We start from the raw sequence: 20,942 nt of genomic DNA, 5'->3' as shown, positions 1-20,942 counted from the left end.
TGAAAAGACTAAAATGCTCTTGAGCGTTTGTGGCATTGTGGGACTATATGTGGTTGGGGACCAATGTGTTAAGTCCCTATTATTTTGGAACCAACTGGAAGTAAGGAAAACTGATTGTTTTGATTGGTGACCCAAAAATCTGGACCACACATCCTATCTTTCTCTCACTCTCCCGTGCTCTCTCTTCTCTCTCTCTCTCTCGGTTTCACTCTCTCTCATTCGAAATGGTACGAACAAGTACCCAAGACCCTTGAAACTTCACGGATCATGACCAAATTAGTACCAATGTGTTCGTGAGGACCATGTGAGTTCAAAGGTACCTATTTCAGGTAAGAACTCGTTCGATATCACATTGAAAATTCAAGCTCTGAGTTGAGCACTATTCACGAACTTTTAAATGGTTATGTTTTAGGACAATCCAAGCTCATAGCGAGCTTAGTGAGGTCCCAAGGAAGCTCGGGGTGCTTCGTTTGAAGGTTTTGGAAGTCGGGATTGTGTGGACGAAGTTTGGCCTATTTTCTTGGAATTCTTCATTGAGATCCCGTGACTTTTAGAACTTCAAATTGGTATGATTGTATTCTACAAGTTAAGAGCTTCATTTTGGTATAAAATACGTGAAAAATGGTGCAAAAATGAGTGAGAAATGGGTAGTTACAGGTCTGCCCAGAATCCGGCGCCGGTGACACAGTTCCGGCATCTGGAGGTTGAAGACGATGCGCGTGGGCCGCGCGTGAGGCCATGCCCTCCCCGGCGCTTGATGGCACGTGAGCCATAGAAATTTTTTGCTAAAAATATCACGATGTTCGTGAGGTTGTGTAGGTCATGTTGATATATTTAAATACCAAAATTGAGCAATGTATGAAAAATTATTAGCTAGTTTTGCTTATGTGCTTTAAAATAACATTTTATAGTTAATTTGCATATAGATGAGACTTATCCCGAGGACGAGTGTATCCACGGGCGACTCGGGGGCTACGACCCTTCGACATACCAGTGAGTGGGCTTTTGTTTTCAGTATATATTTATATACTTGATATATTTCCCAGAAATGCATTTTAAGGAAAGTATGCTTTGAAATAATATGCCAAATGCTTCTATATTTTGAATATGCATTGCATGGTTGCTTATATATATAAATGTGGTGTTGTGGAGGCACATGTGAGTTCAGGTAAATTATTTTTGGTTGTGTGAATCATCGATGATGTGATATGTGATTAAGTAATGTTGAGCTCATAAAGCTGCATCTAGGGTGATTATGAATTAGCCAGAGCTATGAGGTACATGCTTGTTTATTTACGTCACCTCCCGCACTATATGCTCATATTGGATCCAACTTAAGTGCACAACCTTGTCGTACATACCTTATTTATGGTTCCGACTCGTAAGTGAATAGCGATTCATCGCCCGCTATTATGAGAGAATAAAGTTAAGCATAATTATATTTCACCCAATCTTGTCGTACAGACCCTTCTTAGTGGTTCCGACTTATGTGCAGTATATTGCCGTATAGGTCATTGTAGTGACTCCGGTCATATTGACTTTTGAGCTATGAATTTAGCCGTACAGACTACCTCAGGGGTTCCGACTAACATATCATATTTCTATGAAATTATTATTACCTGGATTGTTTACTTTGTTATATTTTGGCATGACATACATATGAATAGGATTATGTGAAGCATAAATTGAATTGATATGATTTCATATATATATATATATATGTGTGTGTGTGTGTGTGTGTGTATACTTATATCTTGATTCTGGGAAAATTATATATGTTTTACAGCGAGGGGTTAGTATATTGATAAATGAAATGATTTTGTAAAACATTTGTTTTTGCCCACTCACGTTTTCTGTTTTGCGCCTCTCTAGGTTCTAAGTAAGCTTGCTGCTGGTGGCTCGGGATTGTCGGCTGTTTTGACTTATCAAAATAATAGTAGGACATTCCTGGTACTGTATAACTAGTACTTGTCCTACTGGACTGCACCTAGACTTTATGCTCTGATTAGGAGTGTTTACTGTTGTAACTAACTCCTATCACTTTTTGTTTAGTAATGCACTCTAGTAATCTGGTTTTTAATTATTCGTATAGTTGCTATCTTTATCGCTTCCACACTGTGCACATGGCTATGTCACCCTCATTTGATGGCCAGCATGCCTTGACCTCGGTCGGGGTGTGTCAGGTTAACTAGTGGCAAGCCATGTTATCCACCTCTTTCGGGAACCGAAAAGACTCACCGAGGCATTTCAGCCTCTTCTTGACCACAATCAAGCAGACTCGCCAACTTGGAGCCTACAAGAGAATTATTAGACCAACCATTATTCACGGCTAAGGAAGGAACCAATATGGTTGTCCTCTTTCGTCTATACTGATGTAATTTGATCCAAGTTAACAAATTATTAAGTTAGGATAGGGTTTATGCTAATATTATGAAATGTAGGCCCTCCACGCCATAATTAGAAATATTAAGAGTATGACGTAAATAGATATGAGTTTAGAGTAGTATGCTTTATTATCTACACTAAAATTCGAATATACATCTCTTCGTAGTTTACATAAATTTAATGTAATTATCTTATTATTTGTAAAGTAAAAAGAGTAATATGATGTACACGAACTATTATCTCAACATTTTATAAATGACTAATGTGACGTTTTTTTAGTAGTTCAGATGAATTTAGTGTAAAAATTAGTAATATTACGTACACTAACTATTAACTCAACATTTTAGACTAACTAATGTATCACATAATGAGATAGTTACATAATAATTGGTGGCATACTTAAAAAAAAAAAAAAAATCGACCACATCAATTAGGATTTTACTTTATTTTTTAATCACTATGGCTTGAAATTGAACTTGGAACTTCTTTCAAATACTGATAAAAAAGAGTTATCGTAACATCGTTACATCAAGAGTTAGCTTACTTTTACACATATCAAAATAACTTATTTCAAACACTGTGAAACAAATTATCATTAGATCAAAAGTTAGTTTGTTTTTAGATGGATCAAGAGTTAGTTGGTGGCGATAGAAGTATTGATTACTGATTAAGTAATACCATATACACCAATTAAATTTTATTTTCAACTGCATCCAATTAATTAGACATGTTTATAAATAGTCCTTTTTGCAAGCTTGTCTTTGTTTTGAAGTTGACGATAAGAAAACTGCAGAATATCATCCCACAGGGCACTATCATCCCACATGGTACGCGTGAAATGGAGCCCACTGATTATGGTTGTCACACACACTAATCGCATTAATGGAGCCCTTGTCTACATTGATCACACACACTAATCGCATTAATGGAGCCCTACATTAATCCTACTTGCACCAGGTGGGAATAACAAACATATAACTCCCTGTCACCAATAGACAAATTATTACATATTTTTCATTATATTTAAGTGTTTCGAACTTTTGACCTAGTTTATTTGTTTTCATTGAGAAATTTTTCAGAGTGTCGGGAATGCAACTAAGTACATTGAGTGTAATAACGCAATTAGTTGAATTTGTTTTTGAAGTTGCCAATTATTCCACTTAGCATTACCTGACCGTGTTCTCGACAAATTGAAAAATCTCTCATACTCATCACTCTACATCCTTTCTACTCTTGCTAACACCAATTACTTAGAAGGATAAGAATTTGATATAATGAAGACATGCCGTGGCCAACTCAGATCTATGTCATGAGCAAGGTGAAAGACACCTTTCCTATGGTAAACAATTAAAGCATGAGGAAAACGCATTCACAATTGATAAATTCAAAAACACTCTTAAAGGACTAATGACAATATTAATATGAGGACCCTCTCCTTAGTTCTTCTCATAACTTCCTCACAACCTGATCAGAAACTGTCATTCAACCCACCAAAAAAGTTTATGATCCTAAAAAAAGCTACAACAACACACCATAAACATGTCTTCTCTCCAACAAACTTTCTCTTCCAAATCTAGTTCGGACTTCAACGAGTTCCAATGGGTTATTCAAATCCGAAAAACACTCGAGGAAGAGCTCGACGATGATGGCGAAATCCCGGTTTCGGTTTTCAATGTCCCGAAAACCCTTTTGGCCAGTGATCCTCATTCCTACACCCCACAAGAAGTTGCAATTGGTCCTTACCATTATTTGCGTACGGAGCTCTACGAGATGGAGAGGTACAAAGTGGCTGCAGCTAAACGAACACAAAAGAATCTCCAGTGCCTTAAGTTCCAAAATGTTGTTGACCAATTGATAAAGTTTGAGCCGTGGATTCGTGCTTGCTACCACAAGTACCTGGATTTCAATGGTGAGACTCTAGGGTGGATGATGGCGATTGATGCATCGTTCGTGCTAGAAATGCTCCAAGTCTATGGAGCCAAAGAAGGGAAGATTTTGACAAGAGTTTCCTCAAAGATGTCGCGCTTGGTTGACTATTCAGGCAGGAACTCAGCACACCATGCAATTCTAAGGGACTTGGTAATGCTCGAGAACCAAATCCCACTATTTGTGTCGAGAAAAATGTTGGAGTTTCAATTCCCATCGTTGGAAACCGCCGACGAGATGCTGCTTTCGATGTTGATGGGATTGTGCAAAGAGCTTTCACCCTTCAAGATGAAGGATGACGACCTGCCGAAGATCAAAGTATCAGAATGTGCTCACTTGCTAGACTTTTTGTACCAAATGATCACCCCCAAACTAGAACGCCGGCCTTCTGAAATTGTAGAAGCTGAGGATCAAGGTGAAGCCGCAGACGAAGACAAGGAGTCAAAATCTACGAAGAGCCCGAATTACGTTAAACAATTTCTTAAGGAAGTATGGAAGCTGCTGTGGAAACTAAACAAAGGGCCGGTACGTCTCCTTAAAAAAATATTTGTATCCCGACCTATTAAAGTGATATTTAAATTGCCTTGGACAATCCTCTCCAGCCTTCCTGGATTTGCACTTTTGAAACAACCTTCTGCTTATTTATTCTCCTCCCAAGACAAAGAAGAAATCAAACCCGAAAATGAGAGTTCCGTCAACATACCGCCATTGGTAGAGGAGATTACAATCCCTTCTGTGTCTTGTCTTATGGAATCTGGGGTCCGTTTCGTGCCAACAAAGGGTAGCATTTCATCCATCTCCTTTGATCCTAAAACGGTCACACTTTACCTCCCCGTAACTAGCTTAGATGTGAACGCAGAGGTGATCCTGAGAAACTTAGTAGCTTATGAAGCATCAAATGCATCAGGGCAGTTGGTTTTTACGCGCTACACGGAAATGATGAACGGGATTATAGACACGGAGGAGGACGCAAAGCTGCTTAGAGATAAAGGTATAATTCTGAACCGTTTGAAGAGTGATGAAGAAGTGGCCAATCTGTTTAGTGGTATGAGCAAGTCGATTCGGTTGACGAAAGTGCCATTCTTGGACCAGGCGATTGACGATGTGAACAAGTATTACAACGGTAGATGGAAGGTTAAAATGGCAAAAATGTTCAAGGTTTATGTGGTTGGTTGCTGGCCAATTCTTTCTTTGTTGGCTGCCGTTTTTCTCTTGCTATTGATGACATTGCAAGCGGTTTGCTCAGTTTATAGCTGCGGTCGCACATTTGGCATCAACACAACCACTACTACTTAGTGGTGATGCTTAATTTAGTTTTTTTGGGTGTGTTTAATTAGTTAATTATGTCTTAATCCCTTCTATTCTTGCTAAAGAAAAGGATATGGCTGGGTTTGCTTTCTTACTTTATCTATATATGTCTGTATAAACTCTAAACGTATAAATTAATGAAAAAAGTCGTCCAACCATTGCGGATAATAGATATGTCCAAGAACTAACTGGCAGCTGAGCTTGAGTCATTGTTGAATAATATAATCTACCAAGCTACCTAAAACTTTATAAAATTTATAGTGCATTTCTCCCTTAAAAAGATATATAACTTTGGATTTGATGCAGTGGATGTATAATTTTCGAAAAATTAATTGATAAATTTTTAGGTTCAGCATGGCTCACTACTAACATTAGCGATATTGTTGCTAACTTAACCATCTATTGTTAAGTGTGTAAAATTTTATCATAGAAGACCTCGATGATTTCGGTTTGGTTTGGAAGATTCAAGATTGTACTTGATTACTCCAAAACTACCAGCAAGGAGATGATGCCGTTTGCTGGCCCTGCATGTATCCTAGAAAATTCTTGAGTGCAAGGTAAGTTCAGCTCCTCAGGCCAAGGAAATAGCAGGGAGTTCTAATTAAGGACAATAGGGGGTAGTACTACTACTAAGCGGGATTTTGCTCCGCTGTCGTTGGTTTGGAAATGCTTTTAAAATGACTGAAAACGCTTTTGTTGAATTTTGGCTTTGAAAACTGGTTTGGTATTGTTGTGCTTTGAAAAAAACCTGCTTCTGTTGTGCTGTGAGAATAAGCTAATTTTTGCTGCTTCACGTTTTCAGTTTTTTTTCACCCAAAACTGTGAAAATAAGCTGTTTTTAAGTGTTTACCAAACACCTTTTTGAGCTTAGCATTTTTTGATACCCACTTTTTATAAAAGAACCTCAGTACCAAACTAGTACTAAGTGTGCTTCTGGAAGGAAGCACTTCAAGTGCTTTTCTAGAATCCACTTGGGTATTTTACTAAGAGCAACTCCACACCTAAAAACCAAGCAGGGCAAGAGTCTATTCAATCCACCCAAATGAATAGTAATTTCCCAAGTGTATATCTATCCCTAAACTGAATAACCTAGTCAATTAGTATTAAAATATTAATAATTTTTATTATAAAATAATAATAAAATAATTTTTTTTTAATTTTCGATAGAATTTTTAACCAATCTTGTCATGTCATGTGTCATTGTCCGAAAGTACAATTTTTGTGAAAGATGATTAGGCATTTATATAAAAAAAAATCATTTTACTTTTTCTTGATTTTTAAACAATTTTTATAATTTTTTATTAAGTTAATTAATCTGGACCGTAGGATTTCAAAAAGGTTGAAATCCAACAACCCGAAAGTGGACATGTGGCCAACTATAAGATTCTGACATTTTTTTGAATGTTGGAACGCGCCCCCACTGCGCATGTTTCTTGCACGCCAGTCGCAAAAACAAAATTCACATGGCTGGCGTCGGCCTGGCGTCATGTAGGTCAGTTTCTTGCTTAATCCATTTTGTGCTGGGCTCAAAGCTGGCCTCCATTTTGGGTCAGCTAATTGGATGGGGTGGAGTGGTTTTTTTGGTGTTTTGGTGGGAGGGGGGGGGAGGCTAGGGGGAAAATGGGCTATTGCCCAACTCATTCGTTAGGGGTGGACTTGCTCTAAGGATTGATTTCAAAAACATTTTTACCAAAAGTACTTCTAATCATTTTAAAAGTACTTTCAAATAAGCTCTAAGCAGTATTTTCAGTTGCTTGTAATTTGAGCTGTATCTTTCATGGGGATTTTTCTTTTCCTTTTTATCCTTTAGTTAAATCTTGCAGGATCCAAATTTTCATTAGAGAGGAGGATAAAGTTATTTTCTTAGCCAAGCCATTTGGCCAATCGCCAGCCCAGAATATTGAAGCATGATGGGCCAATTCCGATATTATATATTGGCTGAAATTTGACTGAAAAGTCAAATTTAACTGGCCTAGAGCACAATCTTATTCCACCCAACCGATCCTTGGCCAATTTGAACCAAGTGTTTGAATACAAACAACCTTACCATCACTAAAAAAACAAACAAAAAAAAACATAAACCTTACCCTCTATTTGACTGCTTCCAATCGAGAAAAACTTCAGTGAGGTTTAACTTAAGAAAATTCGGTAACTTAATCCCAAGTTATTTCTCCTCTCAATCAGGTACCAAAAAAAAACAAAACCTTAACACTATACCATTTCTTCACTTTATATATTCAAATAATCTAAATAACTCCGTGTGTATAGATTGTTTATTCACTCTATGGTCAAATAATCAAATGACCCCTTGGCAATACAACCATCATTTAACTACTTGCGAAAAGAAAATCATCTCCACTCTTGTTCAAGGTCCGTCATTTATCTCAAACACAAGGTCAAATTCTTACTAGAGAAATTCGTTTAAATCTCTTAACTACTTGCAAATCTCCAAATTGTATCAAATTGTATTGGATGAACTGAGATTTTCTTTGGATTTCTGTGTTCCAAGTCTAAAGACCACTGGAATAGACTAATGGGGTCACATACTATAAAATAAGTAATTAGAGTCTCTTAATCCTTGAAGAGAAATGCTAAGAGAGTCTAACACTTTGTAAGTTGGACTTTGGATGAACTCTATGTCATTTAGCACAATGTTTATTACTGTTAGCATGAAAATTGTGCTAAAAACATAAAATGAAGCATAATTCATAAAAAGTTTTATTTTTGAGATTTTGCTTATCATTTCTCTTTTTTTTTGACTTTTGGACGCAAAAGTTCAGAGAAATCTCAATTCGTACCCGATCAGAGCCACCTAGTGTTTGTCATTGTGTGGAGCAGAGAACAAACATACAGTAAGGCACGTGCCGCCTTGATACCATCGGTGCTATTCTATGGTCGGCACGAAAGTGAAAACCTCAAACCTTTTAAAATGCAAAAACCATCCCATCACCGGGCACAATATTCTCCGTAATCCTCCCCAAACCACCTTTCAAAACATGGTTTCCATACAAGAACGACATCTCAGATGTAGGTTTGAGCCAGACCTTGTGTTTAATTAGCATTTGATGCCAATACACTCAGACATTGAACAGTTAAATGGAACTTGCCACCATGAGTGAACCTACCGATACAGGTACCAAGAGAGACTAACTGGGTCCGAGCTATATTTGTAGCACGCTTTACTAGTGACTCGCTACCATGGTAAACTCTGTTCTTGTGGAGGCGAAAGCAGTAACTACCTGAACCAGGGTTTGGGCCTTCATGAGAAGGGTTCTCGACAATGTTTTTGAGGTTGTTGCCTGTAAACTTGAACAGCTTTTCAAACACTCGTGGTCTCAGTCTCGTCTAAAGGTCTCATCTTTGTCCGTGTTATGTCTCCTAAGGTTCTGTACTGCTGATAATTCATAGACACGGCACCATTCAATAATATTTAAACACTTCTCAAGAGGCAAACAACCACTGGGAGCCTGGCTTCCCAGAACAATCCCAGAATATTTCAGTCCATCGTTTTCATATTTATTTGGCAGAAACTTAATCACTCATGAATTGTATGCTTGATATACTCTTCGACAAAAACTATGCAAACCGTTGAGTTACATCAGTTAAACAAAAGCAAAAGGCACAAAAAAATGAACAGCTCCAGAACTACCATCCAAGCACAATGCAAACCACAAAATGTTATAGTAAAAAAAGCCAATACGAACTTATTTCATAAGGCAACATAACTATCCGAAACTGTGAAGAAAGCATTTCCAAAAAATATTTGGTCAGTTTCTAAATACTGAGGTATTCAAACAAAAAACTTCTCAAGTTAACTCAAGAAAGGGGAAAAGGAGGAATTTCAAAACAAAGAATGCCAATTTTCCACCGTCTAAAGTGTTTACGAGTTGGACTTGTTATTCACAGAAAAGAAAAGTCAGACGAGAAAACTACTATGTAACGGTGATAGAACAAAGAGAACATATAGGCCTTGTGGCATTACAAAGAGAACCTATTTTCCTTGTTAGACATACATCCACTAAAACCCCAGAAGCTCAAATTGTTTGAAAATTGACCAACAATGTATATTAAGCAAAACACCAAAAGAGATTGAACCAATGGCTTAAGTACTATTTAGCAATAACGTCAGCGGTGTAGTGAAACTTTACAAGCTCAAAACCCCATAACTAACCCCGAAAACCATCACGGCCTGCCCCGAAAATGCAAACGGAAACGAACCCAGTTGCAGAACAAATCAGAAACACAAATAAAACCAATTCAAATGCTCAAAAAGGAATCAGAAATTCAAACAGCAAGCCATAACTCACAGATGACAGAAATTTAGGCAGAACAATAATTCCGAAAACCAAGTTAATGAATTAATCCTATATAGTAAACCAACAAACAGAAACAAAAATACACAAAACCCAACAAGAATCAAAGCATAAATTTTGAGAAAAGCAATAAATAAGGGATTGGATGGGATAAATAATACGGACCGAGTGTTTAGCACAACTTCGTACTAAATAGCATCCGGATTAATTGTACTGACCTCACATGTTTTATACCGCACACACCTACTAATTGGGAGCATTTTTACTCATCACTATAAATTATGCTGTATGCTCACTATACATCTAATCAATTGATACGTGTCATTTCATTTAATTTTGGTTAATTTTTTTTTAAAATTGAAAAACTAAAGTTAACTAGAATTAAACGGAATACATGTCAATTAATTAGGTATATGATGATCATATACCATAGTTTATGGTGTGCTCTCCTGCTAATTTATCCACCCCAAAACCTAAGGATTATTAGTCGGGTATGAAACAACTCTCCCTCTCCCGCTCTTTATGTCCCTCCGTCGTCACGTTTCTCTCACTCGCATCGTTCGCAAGACTCATTCCTGTTCTCGTCGTTCAACCGTCGTTCTTCTTCTTCTTCTCTCTGTTTCTATAAACTTCTGTGAAGTTAATTAGGGTTGGACGACGAAGCTTCCTGGCTAAATTCATACTCTTGGCTCAATTTGCGACGACCCACCCGTGGTTCTCAACGATAAATCAATTTCCTTGACAGGATCTTAAACCTGATGACCTGCGGCCGCCCTTTAGCCGGAATCTGGAGCAAAATCTCAACGATTCCCAGAAAACTTCAAGAGCCAGAAGCTCTGTCAATCCTCGCCGACGTTGCTGGACCGTCGTCTCTGCTTGAAAGCCGCACCTTCGCAGAGCCTCGATTCGCCGTGAAAACACACCCATAACTGATCCGTGTTGTCTGCAGAAAAACGAAATTGGTTTTTGTGCAGAAGATGAACAACAAATTAAGGGCAGAGACCTTTGTGCATTATTCTATCATTATTTTTCCATTTTTTAAATTATTTTATTATCAAATTTTTTCTTAAAACTAATATGGAAATTTTTTTTTATAAAAAAATATTAGCAGTAGTACTTATTCTGTAGGGTACCAAACGTAGTACGAATAGTCGATATTTAATTTGATACTGCACTAAATCACCGATTAATTTAATCAGTATTATATAACGATTATTTATTCTATTCGACTGAACTAGTCTGTATAGTTCGAGTTGCTAAATGAGGTCGGTATGATGAAACTCCAAGAGAGATTGTCAACCTCTTTCACAAAACACCAACCATGTCACCAATTTCCTTATATTATCCTTGCAATAAAACAATATATACATAATGCTACTTAGTATTACAGTCTAGTACTATTTTTCTTCATTTGTAAGTGAGAGGTCTTAGATTCAATTTTCGCCAAATGCAAATTTGAACTATATTATTGCTAGCCCATTATGAGGCTTAGCCTATACCCCAACCCCGTAGTGTAAATAATAAAGTTTGTTAAAAAAACAATGTTTACGTAATAAAGATGAAACGATAATTATCCAAATTTAAGTTCTTCCAACTTTTCTTCCACCCTTCACCGTTTTGTGATATTCTTCTTCACCTGTAAGTAAAAAGCTCACCATAATCTAACACATGTATAAATAATTGTACATTCTTCATTCCAAAAACCAAAAATGTTCACAGTTTACACACGTACAAGTCCGGAAACAAAGGGCCTATTTTAATCATACAAAATCATATGAATATTGAATAACTACAGTGGAGAAATAGTTCACGGAACTTTCATCCCCTTCCCACACGGTTCTTGAAGCAACATGTGAAACACTAGTAGGATTAATTAGAAAGAAAACAATATTGGTTGGTGGCAACCAGTAGGTTTAAGTAAACGTCAAACGGATGGTGACAATTTTTGACTTTTAAAAGGACAAGAACAATTAAATTAAGCATGAGGAAAACGCATGCACCACCATTGTTTTGTTTAATATCAAAAACATTCAGTTAAAGTTCCTCATGGCAGGATTAATCTAAAGTGCAACATAAGCATGTCTTCTCTCCAACCAGCACTCTCTTCCAAGTCTAATTGAATTCGATGTCTCCAAAAGTCAAAACTCTTTTGGTTTTGGCTAGTGATTCAGATTACTATGTAGAGTAGAGGATTAGAGGGGAAATGTTCGAGATCAAGAAAATGGAAACTATAGGAGCTTTTGAGAAAATTCTCGCTTTGTATGGATTGATAGTTTTTAATTTTCATAGAATTATAAATAACAGGAATTTATAATTTACACTAGTTTTTAAAATTTTGTAAGTTGAAATTTCATTGTTTGAACTTTGGATAAATAAAATAGAAAATGACGAGAATTATAAATTTCATTAATGTTCGAAAAATTTCTCAAGTGGTGAAAAAAAAAACATTAAACTAGTCATATTGTCATATATTACTAGCCATGCTCTTTAGCAAGTTGCCAACTCGTTAAAATTTGGAGCGTTAACATGATGCACACTATGACACGGCTATAAAGTTTTCACGTGAAGTTTGGAAAAAGGTGCGCTACGTGAAGTTTGGCAAAAATCGAATATAAGGCCATTTAATTATAAATAAAGAAAAATACTATTATATCGTAGTATTAAGTGGCAACCGCGTCAATTAATTAAACATGTTTATAAATAGTCGTTTTTGAAGACTTAACCTTGTTTTGAAGTTGACGAAAAGAAAACTGCAGTGTGTATATATATATATATATATATATATATATATATCCAAAACCCATGCAGAAAATGTAACATGGCACTGTCATCCCACAGGTCTTCTACACGTGAAATGGAGCCCAATGATTATGATTCTCACACTACATTAATCCTACTTGCACCAAGTGGGAATAACAGACATACAACTCCCTGTCACCAATAGACGAATTATTACTTATTTTTCGTTACATTTAGGGTTTCGAATTTTTGACCTAGTTTATTCTTATTCATTGAGAAATTTTGTCAGTATCTCAGAAACACGATCCGGTACACCAAATGTTATAACGTAATTGTTTAAATTTATTTTCTTCAAGTTTCCAACTAATTATATTATTATACATAGCATACCGAACTGTGTTTCCACATCCTCTCCGCTCTTGCTAACACCAATTACTAAGAAGGATGAGAATTCAATATAATGAAGACATGCATGCCGTAGCCAACTCGGATCTATGTCATGACCAAGGTGAAAGACACATTTCACACCTTAAACAATTAAAGCATAAGGAAAACGCATTCACAATTGATAAATTCAAAACCACTCTTAAAGGTCCCTAATGACAATATTTAATATGAGTACTTCCTCACAATCTGATCAGAAACTGTCATTCAACCCACCAAAAAAGTTTATGATCCTAAAAAAGCTAGAACAACACCATAAACATGTCTTCTCTCCAACAAACTTTCTCGTCCAAATCCAGTTCGAACTTCAACGAGTTCCAATGGGTTATTCAAATCCGAAAAACACTCGAGGAAGAGCTCGATGATGACAGCGAAATCCCTGTTTCCGTTTTCAATGTACCGAAAACCCTTTTGGCCAGTGATCCTGATTCCTACACCCCACAAGAAGTTGCAATTGGTCCTTACCATTATTTGCGTCCGGAGCTCTACGAGATGGAGAGGTACAAAGTGGCTGCAGCTAAAAGAACACAAAAGAATCTCCAGTGCCTTAAGTTCCAAAATCTTGTTGACCAATTGATAAATTTGGAGCCCCGGATTCGTGGTTGCTACCACAAGTACCTGAATTTCAATGGTGAGACACTAGGGTGGATGATGGCGATTGATGCATCGTTCTTGCTAGAGATTCTCCAAGTTTATGGAGCCAAAGAAGGGAAGATATTAACAAGAGTTTCCTCAAAGATGTCACGCTTGGTTGACTATTCAGGCAGGAACTCAGCACACCATTCAATTCTAAGGGACTTGGTAATGCTTGAGAACCAAATCCCACTATTTGTGTTGAGAAAAATGTCGGAGTTTCGATTCCAATCGTTGGAAACCGCCGACGAGATGCTGCTTTCGATGTTGATGGGATTGTGCAAAGAGCTTTCACTATTCAAGATGAAGGATGAGGACCTACCAAAGATCAAAGTCTCAGAATGTGCTCACTTGCTAGACTTTTTGTACCAAATGATCACCCCCATACTAGAACGCCAGCCCTCTGAAATTGTAGAAGCTGAGTTTGTAGAAGCTGAGGATCAAGGTGAAGGCACAGACGAAGACAAGGAGTCAAAATCTACGAAGAGCCCGAATTACGTTAAACAATTTCTTGAGGAAGTATGGAAGCTGCTGTCGAAACTAAGCAAAGGCCCCGTACGTCTTCTTAAAAAAATACTTGTTTCCGGACCTATTAAAGTGATATTTAAATTGCCTTGGACAATCCTCTCCAGCCTTCCTGGATTTGCACTTTTGAAACAACCTGTTGCTTATTTATTCTCCTCCCAAGACAAAGAAGAAATCAAACCCGAAAATGAGAGTTCCGTCAACAGACCTCCATTGGTAGAGGAGATTACAATCCCTTCTGTGTCCGATCTTATGAAATCCGGGGTCCGTTTTGTGCCAACAAATGGTTGCATTTCATCTGTCTCCTTTGATCCCAAAACAGTCACACTTTACCTCCCCGCAACTAGCTTAGATGTGAACACAGAGGTGATCCTGAGAAACTTGGTAGCTTATGAAGCATCAAATGCATCAGGGCAGTTGGTTTTTACACGCTACACAGAAATGATGAACGGGATTATAGACACGGAGGAGGACGCAAAGCTGCTTAGAGAAAAAGGTATAATTCTGAACCATTTGAAGAGTGATGAAGAAGTGGCCAATCTATTTAATGGTATGAGCAAGTCGATTCGGTTGACGAAAGTGCCATTCTTGGACCAGGCGATTGAAGATGTGAACAAGTATTACAACGGTAGATGGAAGGTTAAAATGGCAAAATTTTTCAAGGTTTATGTGGTTGGTGGCTGGCCAATTCTTGCTTTGCTGGCTGCCGTTTTTCTCTTGCTATTGATGGCATTGCAAGCGTTTTGCTCAGTTTATAGCTGCGGTCGCATATTTCACATCAACACTAACACTACTACTAAGTGAAATCTAGGTGGAATGTCAAGTAGCAAAATTTAAAGATAAAACTCCAAGAGAGATTGCCAACCTCTTTCTCAAGACACCAACCATGTCATCAGTTTTCTTATATTATTCTTGCAGTAAAACAATATTTACATAATAAAGATGAAACAACAATTATACTAATTTAAATTCTTCCAAGTTTTCTCCCACCATTCTCTCTTTCACATTTTTCTTTCATATAAAAAAAAACAAAAGATATGAAATAACTATTCTCATTCAGTACAACAGTTTTGCAATATTCTTTTTCACTCGTAAATAAAAAGTCTACCGTAATCTCATGCTTCTCCATTCCAAAAACCAAAAAAAAATACACAAAAAATGTTCATAGTTTACCCACGCAACAAGTCGGGATACAAAAACGAGGGAAACAAAGGGCCCATTTTTATCATACAAAATCATATGAATATTGAATAATTACAGTGGAGAAATAGTAGCATGGAACTTTCATCCCATTCCCACAGGGTTCTTGAAGCAACATGTGGAACACTAGTAGGATTAATTAGAAAGAAAACAATATTGGTTGGTGGCAGCCGGTAGGTATTAGTAAACGTCGAATGGGTCAATGCACAATTACGCATGGTGAAAGATAATTTTTTATTTTTGAAAGGATAAGCACAATTAAATTAAGCATGAGGAAAACGCATTTACCCCCATTGTTTTGTTTAATATCATAAACATTCGGTTAAAGTTCTTCCATGGCAGGATTAATGGAAAGTACAACATAAACATGCCTTCTCTCCAAATCAAATTGCATTCAATGTCCCCAAAAGTCAAAACTCTTTTGGTTTTGGCTAGTGATTCAGATTCCTTTGTAGGGTAGAGGATTGGAGGGGAAATGTTCAAGATTAAGAAAATGGAAACTATAGGGGCTTTTGAGAAAATTCTCACTTTATATGGATTGATAGTTTTTAATTTTCATAGAATTATAAATAACGGGAGTTTATAATTTACACTAGTTTTTAAAATTTTGTAAGTTGAAATTTATTGTTTGGATGTTGGATAAATAAAATAGAAAATGACGAGAATTACAAATTTCATGGCAGGATTAATCAAAAGTACAACATAAACATGTCTTCTCTCCAACCAGCACTCTCTTCCAATTCTAACTGAATTCAATGCTCCAAAAGTCAAAACTCTTTTGGTCTTGGCTAGTGATTCAGATTACTTTGTAGGGTAGAGGATTAGAGGGGAAATGTTCGAAATTAAGAAAATGGAAACTACAGGAGCTTTTGAGAAAATTCTCACTTTGTATGGATTGATAGTTTTAAATTTTCATAAAATTATAAATAACGGGAGTTTATAATTTACACTAGTTTTTAAAATTTTGTAAGTTGAAATTTCATTGTTTGGACGCTGGATAAATAAAATAGAAAATGACGAGAATTACAAATTTCATTAATAATCAGATCGCAGAATCTTGATTTTGTTTCTAGTCAACTTTTCAACATATGATTTGAAATGTACAAATATGGAGAAGACCTCAGATTTTGACTTCAAAGGAAACAACCAATTACATTTGGTAAACTCATTAACAAATAAAACATAGAATTTATATCCACTAATAGAGGATATAGAAGCAGGGCCCTAAACATCACAGTGAACAAGTTCTAGACTGTGAGTAGTACTACTAGTGCTTACAGAAAATGGTAGCTTATGATTTTTTCCAATGGCATAATCTTGACAAAAGAAACATACAGACTGTTAGCCAGTGTAAGCAAGCTTATTTCTAGTTAATATCTTCCTGAAAATTGTAGAAGAGGGATGTCCAAGCCTCTTATGCCAAAGTTGTAATGAAGTTGGAGTACTAATTTTTGCATAGGACGATGTAGATGCTGGAGCACAGACAGAAGCATGAGAAGTACCTTGGACGAGATAAAAACCAGAGCTAACTGGCCCCTAAAAAAGCATATTCCCTGTAGAACGGTCCTTGATTGTAGAACCATCAGAATCAAGGATTAATTGACAGTAATTATCCTTTAAAATTTGATATGCAGAAAGAAGATTAAACTTCATATGAGGAACATGAAGAACATTGTTCAACTTAAATGCCGCAGTTGGAGTTTTAAGAACAGAAGTACCAGTGTGGTGAATGGGCATACCTTGATCATCACCGATATAAACCTTGTCTTCACCTTGATAAGGCATATGAGAATGAATGGAAGAGATATCATTTGTGATACGTGAGGTAGCTCCAGAGTCCAAAATCCAGGTAGGACAAGAAGATTTAGCAATGGTATAAGCACGCATCCTTGCTAATTTAGCTGGTGGAATTTTTCCAGCAAAGGCATGATTCATGCGTTTGAAGTAGTCAATTGCTTCATGATCCTAAGAGTGACATATTTGATAGGGAACTCGGCCACCAAAGTACTATCGATTTGATCCTCCTGAAGAACGACTTGGATTGTAAGAGGTGCCTCGAAAATTGCCAGATTGTAATATCCCGAAAATTTTAAGTGGGGATTAAGAGTGAATTGCTTGTGGTCTTTGTTAGCAAAAATTGTTTTGCATTATTTGAGGTTAGATCAATTGGCCTTTGGCCATTGGAAAAAAAAAATATATATATATATATATATATATAAAGAAAAAAAAAAGGAGGTAAAGTTGACGTTTGGGATATAAAAAAAAGGGATGGGTTCTAGAAATCCCTATGTTCCCTTCCTGCCTTCCCTCCAGCCAAAAATAATGAAAGGGGTTTACCCCTTTTAGCTCTTCACTTGTCAAAAAGGAAATCTAAGGAAGAGGAGTTTAATTTTCTTTGCTTGTGAAGATTAGAACAAGTGAGGATCTTTCCTTTGTCTCCATTTAAGGTATCTATTTCTTACCTTTGGGATCTATTTGATTTTTTTTGGTTTGTTAACCCATGAATTAGTTTGGGTCGGAGTAAAAGAACATGAAGGTATCATAGTTCATGTTATAGTTTTAGAGTTGAGCACCAAGTGTTTGATTTAAGTCCCCAATTAACCTTGAATTAGGGTATGTTGTTAGATATTTGTATAAGTGGTGCGTAATGATTTTTCTTGTTTATAGATAAGGAAGAGAAGGACAAGGGGACGACACAAGTCGACGAACACCATGGAAGTTGAATATCAAGAAATTGTGTTGAGGTAGGGGAGTTTTAATCAAAAATAAAATATTTTGGTTTTTCATTTTTACTTGATTAAGGATTGATGGCATTTGAACATTTTTTAAGCTTACTTAAAATGTTTTCTTTTTCGATTATGTAAAAGAAGTGGAGAAAATATTGCACTATGGTTTGATCTAAATGATTCAAATTCCGTTACTACAACTTTGGTGAGTTTAAAGTGATTGAAATGAGTTTTTTCAAGATTTTGTTTTGATGTGCATGCCTCTTATTTTACTCAATACCAAATATTGAAGCATCTCAATACGAATGTTCAAATTGTGAAAGTAGATGAAAAATAGTGTAATACCTGTGCAGTTGAGAATGTTGAGAAATGTATGAATGGGCACAATGACCCGTGAAGTTGTTTGATTATGGGCACAATGACCCAAGGTTCCCCGGGGAAAGCTCCATGTGTGGGGGCTGTGAGAATGAGTTATGAAAGTGATAAATACATGTGATATGTGTATTGGCCAGGTATATTACGGTTCTTTCCAATCTGCTTGTCACTTGTTTGGGATAAAAGAAGATCTTTGTGATTTGGTGTGCTAGTGATTCTTTAAATGATAATGGCTTTGTTATCCTTATGACAAAAGAAGTGATTTTTGAACTTGTGTGTTGTACCGTTGTTATCAAGCTGCTAATGCTCCGAAACCTTTGGTTTTTCTGTCATATGTTACTTTCCATAAATTTTTAAATTGTTGGATTACGTGGTGGTGAAAATAAACTGTTTTGAATCACTTTTATTACTTTCGGCATGCACTAGAGATTTTAAATGACTACGGACTTACCCCTACTGGGCATTTTATGCTCACCCCGTTTTTCTACACATGTACTTTCAGGTGTGTAGAGTCGACTAGCTGATTTTCAAGTGGCAGCTCTAATGTGGGTTAGTTGACGGGAGTCCAGGCGTACACTTCTTTTGGGTGAGCTGCCAAAGTGTTTGTATAGTTAGTTTTTGTTTGTAAATGATCCTTTTGTGGCGTAGTAGACTAAAATGATGTCGACCTCGGTGGGTTGGAGATTCTACTTACCTGGGCTATGAAAATCATGTATATATAACTACTTGTCTTTTGGCTTGTATAGTTTTGCTCATGTACATTTTCCTCAAATAGCCTGAAAATGTTTTCTTGTTAGAAGACCTAAAGGTCTTTTGTGAACTTATTTTAATCTGTAAGGTTTTATGAATGGCTCTTGAAGAACCACTATGAACTTGGTTATGTTTAAAACTGTGGGTGTGTATCTATTACCTAAGTGGAATGTTGCAAAAATTCAGATTTGGAATATAGATAGTTTTGTTTGCAGAGTAATTTGGAGCTGCTGAAATTGTTCTTACAGGAAAACAGCAGCATGCCTGTTTTAGTTTTAACATTTTCCTATACTTCCCGAACTCGAAAATCAATGAAATTTTGACACAACTTAGTTTCGTGGGTTAACATTGGATCTGGAAATTTTCACGCATTTTGGTTGAACGAGCTATTTTCGGTGAATTTTACGGTTTAGGTCGCTTTTGTAGTTTGTATTACCATGAGACCTTTAACTCTATTTCTTTAAATTGACTTTTGTAGTTTAACTTTATGGAAATTGGGGGATTTAACTTTTCGTCGACATAATCTTAAGATGAAATTTGTTTTGCATCCTTAAACGGCCACTTTGTTCTATTTATTTTACTTAATCTCACATCTCAAGTTTTGGGGTGTGACACAGACCCACAATAATTGTTGAAACTACGATTGTTTGCCACGATTATTGCTGTGGTTATGACCACGATTGCTGCCTTGATAATTCTTAGAAGAATTGTAGTTGGAGTATGGAGCATCAAAAGTTTGGGGAAAGGCATTGAATTGAGGCGTTGGAAGAATCGGAGCCTAAGAACGCTGAGACTGAGCAGCATAAGCATGAAAAGGTTCTGAAATAGAAGGAACAACATATTTTTTTCTTTTGACTCATGAAAAGTTCTTTGTTGATCAATAAGCCATGAAGTTCATCAAGAGTTGTGGAGGAAATTCACATCATGATAGAATCAATAAATGACTTGTACTCATCAGAGAGACCATTGAGCGTAACAGCAATAAGGTCATGATCAGAAATTGGCGCGCCAATAACCATTAAAGCATCCGAGATACTCTTGATTTGTTGAATGTATTCAGAGAATGAAAGACACCTTTCTGAACTGAGTGAAGGCAAGTGTGGAGTTGGTGAATGTGCGCAACAGAGACTCCACTGAAGCATTGTTCAAGATTGATCCATAGTTCGTGAGAAGATGATACACCGACAGTGAAACGTATGATCTCTTTAGAGATAGTGGAATTCAACCAAATGAGGATGTTTTGATCCTTCTCATACCAAGTTTCAAAGGCTGGATTCGGAACACCGGTGTTGTCCAGAACCGTCAAGAAGATATGGAGGTGGACATACCTCAGTGTCATCAAGAATTCCAGTAAGCTTGTAACGACGAAAAATTGGAGCAAAGAACGTCTTCCAGATGAGATAATTGTCTCGTTTGAGCTTCATGGGAACCATACAACTAATGTTTTGGATTATAATTGAAGAAATAGATGAAATTGGAGAATTAGGGTTAGGGTTCATCGAAGATGAATTGGGGGCAAGAATGTTAGGATTCGCTGGAGAAGAATCCGAAGATGTCATCGGAGAAGTAGAGAAAAACAAAGATTAAAGATCAAAGAGACGAAAAATCGATCAAGAAT

The 20,942-nt window shown here is 36.7% G+C and overlaps 2 protein-coding genes and 1 long non-coding RNA gene across 3 annotated transcripts; all 3 read left to right on the top strand.

Moving 5' to 3' along the window:
* The first annotated feature begins 3,924 nt into the window (after positions 1 to 3,924).
* LOC103436155 (putative UPF0481 protein At3g02645) lies at positions 3,925 to 5,607 on the top strand. The gene has a single exon (XM_008374582.1). The coding sequence runs from the start codon at positions 3,925 to 3,927 to the stop codon at positions 5,605 to 5,607; it is 1,683 nt and encodes a 560-aa protein (XP_008372804.1).
* A 7,675-nt stretch (positions 5,608 to 13,282) lies between these two features.
* LOC103436060 (putative UPF0481 protein At3g02645) lies at positions 13,283 to 15,236 on the top strand. The gene has a single exon (XM_029097505.2). It carries the CDS (start codon positions 13,377 to 13,379, stop codon positions 15,075 to 15,077), a length of 1,701 nt encoding a protein of 566 aa, XP_028953338.2. The 5' UTR covers positions 13,283 to 13,376; the 3' UTR covers positions 15,078 to 15,236.
* Positions 15,237 to 17,713: 2,477 nt separating this feature from the next.
* LOC114822652 (uncharacterized) lies at positions 17,714 to 19,442 on the top strand. The gene is made up of 3 exons (XR_003770789.2): positions 17,714 to 17,920; positions 18,141 to 18,217; positions 19,077 to 19,442. It is a non-coding gene; the product is annotated as an uncharacterized lncRNA (long non-coding RNA).
* The last annotated feature ends 1,500 nt before the right edge of the window (positions 19,443 to 20,942 follow it).

This window comes from Malus domestica, chromosome 17 (assembly GCF_042453785.1).
Source record: "Malus domestica chromosome 17, GDT2T_hap1".
Taxonomy (NCBI): Eukaryota; Viridiplantae; Streptophyta; class Magnoliopsida; order Rosales; family Rosaceae; genus Malus; species Malus domestica.
This window is presented reverse-complemented; position numbering and strand designations above follow the sequence as displayed.